The sequence below is a fragment of the Nematolebias whitei genome, chromosome 2 (assembly GCF_014905685.2).
Source record: "Nematolebias whitei isolate Nwh7 chromosome 2, NemWhi1, whole genome shotgun sequence".
Classification (NCBI taxonomy): domain Eukaryota; kingdom Metazoa; phylum Chordata; class Actinopteri; order Cyprinodontiformes; family Rivulidae; genus Nematolebias; species Nematolebias whitei.
Genome location: NC_056499.1, coordinates 15,146,586 through 15,155,139, shown reverse-complemented (window position 1 = coordinate 15,155,139; position 8,554 = coordinate 15,146,586). Strand labels below are relative to the sequence as shown.

Genomic DNA, 8,554 nt, shown 5'->3' with positions numbered 1-8,554 from the left:
CCTGTTATGCTGTGATTGACAGCCTGTTATGCTGTGATTGACAGCCTCTTACACAGTGATTGATGGCCTGTTACACTGATTGACTGTCACGCTGTGATTGACAGCCTTTTGAGATTGACGGTCTATTATCCTGTGATTGACTGCCTGTTACGCTGTGATTGACAGCCTGCTTGTTATGCTGTGACTGACAGCCTGTTATGCTGATTGACAGCATGCTTGTTATGATGTGATTGACGAGTGGGCAGGACTTTTATATTCAAAGTTCTCCACAAAGAACAAACTTGGCAGCACCTAAAATCCTGATATTTGGTTCAGTCATTGAAGACGTGTCATCCATCTTTGTTCATGTTAGTGCACGTGACGCACTAAAGGTTAGAGGCGGGGCTATGGCATCATCATTTTTGTAAAGGTGAGTTTTGGCTGTCAACACAAAGACATGTGGGTGGCAGTTTAAGAAATTTTGGACTTTGAAACCTGTTTTTTAAACATCCTAAACCCAGTTTAAAAACAAACTGAAAAGATGGGGGCAGCTGGAATGTTAGAATCTGATGTTTCTTCAGCCTTAGTCTCAAAGGTCATTGAGGGACCTAACAGCTTTGTTCAGGTTGCTGTAGAACTCCACCATGCTGGAAGGAAAGAAGGAGTCCACCACTGACCGAGGGAGGAGACCACCCAGGTCTGTCTGGAAGAAACTCAACACCTGGGTTTTGTTTGGCTCTCTGGAAAAAAATGGAAAACAAACCAGATGAATTAGTGTCAGTCTGTTAGACCCAAACTCATCCAGCAGGAAAATGATTCTAGGTTTTCAATCTTTAGTACATATATAATTCTAAAGTGTGGTGTGCATTAATATTCACCCCCCACCACCACCCAAGTCAATAGAACCACCTCTGGCTCTCCACCAGCTTTACATGTCTACAGATTGAAATTTTGACCCATTCTTCTGTGTAAATCAGCTGCAGCTGTGTCTGATTGGACAGAGAGCACCTGTGAATGTCAGGTTTTAGGTCTTACCATATTTGGACTCAGGTTCTGGACTCTGGACCTTTCTAACACATGAACATGCTTTGATCTGAATCAGTCAGTAGCCCTCACCCCAATAAGTTGCTAAATGCTTCGAAAGACTGGTCATGGCCCACATCAAAGCTACACTCAACATCAGTGAGGACCCTCACCAGTACGCATTCCGCAAGAATCAATCAACAAAGGACACCATCTCCTCTGTGGTCCACACTGCTCTCACCCAACTGGAGCAGAAGAACTCCTACCTCCGTATGTTCTTTGTGGACTTCATGTCTGCCTTCAACACCACGATTCCCCAGATCCTGATGGACAAACTACTCACACTAGGACTAAGCCCCTCCATTTGCAACTGGGTCCTGGACTTCTTAACAAACAGGCCACAGTCTGTGAGGACCCGCAACTTCTCCTCCTCCACCATAACCCTCAGCACTGGCTCCCCCCAGGGATGTGTGCTGAGCCCCTTCCTGTTCACTCTGCTCACGTATGACTGTGCACCTACTCATCCAGGCTGTCATATTGTAAAGTTTGCAGATGATACAGCAGTGGTTGGATGCATCACAAACAATGAGTCCAGCTACAGGCAGGAGGTGGAACACCTGGAGCGATGGTGCAGGAAAAACAACCTTCACATTAATGAAATAGTCGTGGATTTCAGACGGAGCAAACACACCTACCCCACCCCCGCCCCAACCGAATATAGGAGAATCTACAGTAGAAGTAGTCTCCAGCTGAAAGTACTTGGGTGTGCACCTGAATGACAACTCAGCTGGGGCAACAACACCACCAGACTGATCAAGAAAGCTCATCAGAGACTCTACTTCCTCAGGCGGCTGAGACGAGCTGGTCTGGGAAGCTCAGTCCTCACCTCCTTCTACAGGTGTGCAGTGGAGAGCATCCTGTGCTCCAGCATCAACGTGTGGCATGGAGGCTGCACAGCTGCAGAAAGAAAAGTTTTGCAGAGTGGTGAAGGCTGCACAGAAGTCTGTTGGAGTCAGCCTCTCTACCATCACAGACATCTACACCTCTAGATGCAGGAAGAGGGCCACCTGCATCATGAAGGACCCCACTCACCCAGCACGCACACTTTTTGCCCCGCTCCCCAATCCGTCCAGAAGACCTGATTCAACCTTGTTAGATTCATCTTCCTGGATTATTGAGCATGTATCGAAACAAGTCCAGATGTTCTGAGGTAGCTTCAGTGTAATTGATCAGCAAAAAGCAATCACCCTCTGTCTGACACATCTGTGATGGGATATTCATAGAACACCAAGACTCTACTTTAAGACTTTATTGTTACTGTTCATAAAATATGATGTCAAATAATTTTAATAACCTAACAGATGGAATCGTAAATTACCATCAGATGATATTGCCTCGCAATCTGGACCTTTCAGAACCTTTACACCTCTCTGGTTATCTCTACCACAAACACAGGACACAAACCAAGACGATAAACAGACATCGTCTTCACTAAGTCCTGGCTCTGAGAAGTTTTATCTGGAGCATTCTAGAACCACAGATAGTCCTGATACCTCAGTTACTAAAGGCTGCCGGGCCGGCTGGGTTTGATTCAGGGGAACCAGAGAGGGGGGTGGAAGTGGGTGAAAACTAATGCACACCACTCTGTTCAGATTGTTTTGTAGAAATTAAGAAAATTAAGCAGAAATCGGTTCTTTCTGTCATGATTTACTTTGAGTTGGTTTGTCATAAAGTCCAGAAAATCATAAGAAGTTTAAAAACTGACTATGTGTGTGTGTGTGTGTGTGTGTGTGTGTGTGTGTGTGTGTGTGTGTGTGTGTGTGTGTGTATGTGTGTGTGTGTGTGCATGTTCTTACCCAGACACAGGAACACAGATGCAGCCACATGCATGATTAAATCCTCTGACAAACCCCGGCTGAGGAGGACAACTGGGATGGACCACATTCATGGCTGAGGACAAAAACTCACATTTAGATGTCCGATCAACTTTATTTATAAAACACTTCAAACAATCATAAAGGATCAACGAGCTGTACAACATTAAACAGAAAATTAAAAACAGAAAACAGACAAATTTCATTAAATAATAAAACCTGGTGAAAAGAAAAGAGATCAGAGAACATCACAGCTTAAAGAGCAACTCTTAAAGGAAACAGAACAGACTTAAAAAACTGTCATGAGGAAGTTTGTTTCACATTTTAGGAGCTGCTGCAGCAAAAACATGACCCCCCACCCCCGCCGACAACTACCGGTAACTTACTTACTGATAAATTAAAATATAAAAGTAAACCCATGGTAAATGGGACAGAACAAGTCGTTACGCACCGTTTGAGGAGATGCTGCCGTCCTCATATTGTTTGACTAAAACAACATCGACAAAGTCTCGAGGAGCGATGATCCCCATCATCGCTGAAGGTGTGACGGTTCTGCACACCGAATAATCCTGAAAACAAAAACAACAAACATGACATTTGACTTGATATAATGAACTTACATAACCTTGTACAATAAAGACTTTTCTGATAAAACACATTAGTCTAAAGTTTTTATTTTAGCTGCCATTTAAACATTGTTTTGAAATTCCAGGTGAAATTTTTTAATTAATCATTTGGTTAAATAGATAAAGACACAAAACAAACCTCAGAGATTTGTTCCAGAAGCTCAAACTTCTTGACGTTGTTGTCCCACTGGACCCGGAGTCCACCAGGAACCGGTTTCAGACACTCCCAGACTTTGTCAGGATGGCTGCTGATGATGCCATCACCTTTGTAGCTACCAATCAGAACATAGACATAGTCAGGTAAGCATCTTCATTAGTGGAGCAGAAACACAGATAAAAATAATTAATAATATGGTCACACTGACTTCTATATTTCATGGCCTTACTTCCCTTCCCTTGACCCTACAAGTACCTGGTGGTGCTGCCAGACCAGAGCTGTAAATAAGAATCTGTTCTTAGTGTTTATGCCTGGTTAAATAAAGGTGAAATGAAAAGAAAAACTATATCAGTATTTATATCATAAGAACACCATCAGAACTTACTGTGGACTCAGGGACCCAGTAGGACCCTGAGCCTGGTGACCTCTCAAGGACCAGATTTAGGGCTTGAAACTGGGTTCAGTGTTCTGATATTTGGAAACCTTCAACACTGAGCTCATTTAAACCAACAGGTCAAAGGTCATGTCACCACTGGTTCTGCTGCCGTAGCTTTCTAACAGACTTATGGACCCAGGGCTCCATAAATAATGATATGACCGACTGTGGCAGAAATTAAATATAGAAAAAATAAATCAGCAACAAACTGTTTCTGACTAAACTTTATATGTTTATCAAACATTCTGCTGGGAGAACATAAACCAACACATTATTGTTAAACACTTTTGTTGTCTGTAGATGACAACGAGATCTGTGGCGAGAACAGGGAACAGGTGGAAGAGAACTTGGAGAGGTGGAGGTATGAACTTGAAAGAAGAGGACTGAAAGTCAGCCGTAGTAAGACAGAGTACATGTGTGTGAATGAGAAGGAGTCCAGTGGAACAGTGAGGCTACAAGGAGCAGAAGTCACAAAGTTGCAGGACTTCAAGGACTTGGGGTCCACTGTCCAGGAAAATGGGGAGTGTGGTAAAGAAGAGGTGAAGAAGAGAGTCTAGATAGGATGGAGTGGATGGAGAAAAGTTTCAGGAGTGATTTGTGTCAGCAAAGGTAAAAAAAAAAGTTCACAAGAAAGAGGTGAAACGAGCTATGTTGTACAGTCTGGAGACAGAGACATGGACAAAAAGACAGGAGACAGAACAGGAAGTAGCAGAAATGAAGATGTTGAGGTTCTCCTTAGGAGTGACAAGGATGGATAAGATTAGGAATGAGATCATCAGAGGTACAGCACAGGTTGAACAACTGGAAATAAAGTTAGAGAGGCCAGACTGAGATGGTTTGGACATGTCCAGAAGACAGAGGGACAGTGGGAATATTGGTAGAAGGATGTTAGAAAAGCAGACGATACAGCAGTGGTTGGATGCATCACAAACAATGATGAGTCCAGCTACAGGCAGGGGGTGGAACACCTGGAGAGTTGGTGCAGGAAGAACCTTCACATCATTGTGAAGAAGATGGAGGAGACGGTCGTGGATTTCAAACAGAGCAAACACATCTACCCCCCCACCCCTGAACATAGGAGAATCTGCCGTGGAAGTGGTCTCCAGCTACAAATACTTGAGTGTGCACCTGAATGACAACTCAGCTGGGTCAACACCACCACCAGCCTGATCAAGAAAGCTCATCAGAGACTCTACTTCCTCAGGCGGCTGAGACGAGCTCGTCTGGGAAGCTCAGTCCTCACCTCCTTCTACAGGTGTGCAGTGAAGAGCATCCTCCAACATCAACGTGTGGCATGGAGGCTGCACAGCTGCAGAAATATAAGCTTTGCCGAGAGTGGTGAAGGCTGCACAGAAATCTGTTGGAGTCAGCCTCCCCACCATCACAGACGTCTACACCTCCAGACGCAGGAAGAAGGCCACCTGCATCATCAAGGACCCCACTCACCCAGCACACACTTTTTGACCCACTCCCTTCAGGAAGGAGGTTGAGGAACATTAAGTGTAGAACCACTAGACTGAGGAACAGCTTCTACCCTAAAGCTATTAGACCCATGAATCTCTAACCAGAATAATCTCTGTGAAAAATCACATCATGTTGCTGCTGATCTGTTTCATGTTGATGTGTTCATGCGTGCTCATCTGCTCACAGACTCATGTTCGTGCTGCTGTTCAACGTAATGTTTTTATGCTATTAGTGCTTAGTGTATTTTAGTTGATGTTTTTCTTAGTTCATATCTTAGATGTTATCATTGTTTTTCTTTTACATTTTATTGTTGGATGTAACTGGGACCCTGTGTACATAATTTTATTCGCACCACATGTACCACATGTGGTGGAACAAGAATAAAGAATCTCTGACTCAGTTTCTTTTTATACTTGATATTTTTGCTATTTTTGGGTGCAGGATAACTGGGACCCTGTGTACACAATTTCGTTCCACCTCATGTACCACATGTGATGCGAATGATAATAAAGAACCTTGAAATGCAGCTGCCAGGAAAAAGACGAAGAGGAGATATATGGATGCAGTTAGAGAGGACATGGAGGTAGTTGGAGTGAGGACAGAGGATGCAGAGGACAGAGAACAGAGGACAGAGTGAGATGGAGGACTCGCTCGCTGCGAAGACTTCTGAAGAGGGAAAAACAGAAAGAAGATTTTTAAACACTTTTATTGCATTTTAAAAAAATTAAACAGATGTTTGTGATAAATTGTACATTTTTTAAATAGAAAAACACAAAGAATGCTTTTTAGTTCTGTGATCTTAAAACCAGATTAAAAAGTGAAATAATTTCTCACATGTTTCCAGGAAACTCCGAGGAGGGACGCCAAGATACAGATACACTGTTCTGAAAAATTAAAAATATATTTATTATAATGATTTATTTATTTTATTAACCTTTATTTTAACCTGGGCCTGAAGATAGCCTAACTGCAGGGTTTGGACTGAAAACATAACAAATCTCCACAAACACAGGAGAACATGTAGACTCCACATATAAAGGGTCCCAGGTCCAACCCGGGGATTGAACCCTGGACCTTCCTGCTGTGAGCCGTCAGCCTAATAATTATTTAGGCGCATTATTCTGAAGCATTAACAAATAAATTATAAGACACATTTCCCTAAAACGTGTAAATACATTTTATTATAATGATTTAGACAAACTACTGAAGAAAAAAACAATATTTTATTTATTAGGCACAAGCTAACAGAACAGCAGTCTTACATAAAGTTTTATTTTATTTTTTTACCGTTTTCCTGCAGATTTTCCATCCGAACCCGTCCCTCCTGAAACCCAGCAGACAGTCCGAAACAGATTCTGCTTTCTCTTTATAATCCATGAGGTTAAAGGTATCGAGTCGGTTATACAGAACAGAAGCTAAACTGTTAAACACTACACTGGTTCTGATGGGAAAAGGTCTCTGTCATGCTGAAGCAGCTAACGTCACTTGAAGCTAACCGGCAGCTAGCATCAGTTCAAGCTAACCGGCAGCTAGCATCAGTTCAAGCTAACCGGCAGCTAGCATCAGTTCAAGCTAACCGACAGCTAGCATCAGTTCAAGCTAACCGACAGCTAGCATCAGTTCAAGCTAACCGGCTGCTAGCATCAGTTCAAGCTAACCGACAGCTAGCATCAGTTGATGCTAACAGTGCTACGAGCGAACAGCGTCCTCAACAGGAAGCTAGTGTTATACAGTAACATGTCCACAACTTGAATTATACCGAGAACATCGACTGTAAAAAACCGTTTTTATCTCCCCAAAGCACTAAAAGAGCAAACAAGCTATTTACATTTGAGTGTAATCACTTTCTGAGTTCTTGTGTTATCTAAAACAATTACACTTTCAAGAACCTGCTGATTTGAATGTTCATGGAAGGTTTGAAGGGACACTGATAAAGTTGATTAACTTAAAGTTGACCAACTTGTTTGTTGATGATACCATCCATCCATCCATTATCTTTACCCGCTTATTCCATTTTGGGTGACGGTGGTCGCTGGTGCCCATGTCCTGCAATCACTGTGCGAGGGGCGGGGTACACCGTGGACGGGTCGCAAGTCCATCACAGGGACACATAGAGACAAACGAGACAAACAACCATTCACACACACCTGGGGACAATTTAGAGTTACCAATCAGCCTAACGTGCATGTTTTTTTTGGTCTGTGGGAGGAAACCGGAGCACCCGGAGAAAACCCACGCATGCACGGAGAGAACATGCAAACTCCACCCAGAAAGGCCCCTGGACCGGGGTTTGAAGTAAGACCTGCTCGCTGAGAGGCAGCAGCTCTACCAGTTGCGCCACCGTGCTGCCCCCGTAAATCAATATAAACAACAAATCCAGACCAGAATATTTTTTTTAAATTAAAGAACATCAGAAAAACTAAACCAAAAAAAGTTTCATGTACTGCAAAAACAACAACAGTAATGATGCAGACAGAACACTAACTGTGGTTATTCCAGTATTTTCCTCTGCAGTTTTTCTCTTGTGGCAGGTTGGCACCAATGAGCTGGGACTAATCTTGGAAACGAGCACCAGGGGGTATGTCAAGGCTGCTGAAGTGTTTCTTCTGACACTGGAACATTACATACCAACCTCTACAGTGACAGCCTACCTGTGTTTCCTGAAAACTGAATACTTACCAGATTATTCCTCTGTGTCCTCCTAGTTTCCCTGAGATTCTGATCCTGGACCTACGTACCTCCTGCATTACAGAGCTAAACTGGACATTAGAGATCCTGTTACCACCTGTGTCCCCCTGCTAACCAAAGAACCTTCTACAGTACCTGGAACCTGCCACCCTCCTCTCTGAGTTGATGGACCTGAATGGAATAATTCAATTCAATTTATTTATATAGCACCATCTTGACAGAAGTCGTCTCAGGGCACTGTACAAAAACATTCACATACATTATATATATATATATATATATATATATATATATATATATATATATA

The 8,554-nt window shown here is 42.9% G+C and overlaps 1 protein-coding gene across 1 annotated transcript; it reads right to left on the bottom strand.

The window, feature by feature from the left end:
- Positions 1-568: 568 nt before the first annotated feature.
- Positions 569-6,936, bottom strand: stard5 (StAR-related lipid transfer (START) domain containing 5). Its single transcript, XM_037697309.1, has 6 exons — positions 6,847-6,936; positions 6,394-6,443; positions 3,642-3,774; positions 3,328-3,445; positions 2,859-2,952; positions 569-719 (listed from the first exon to the last, which is right to left on the bottom strand). Exons 1-6 carry the CDS (start codon positions 6,934-6,936, stop codon positions 569-571), a joined length of 636 nt encoding a protein of 211 aa, XP_037553237.1.
- Positions 6,937-8,554: the final 1,618 nt, after the last annotated feature.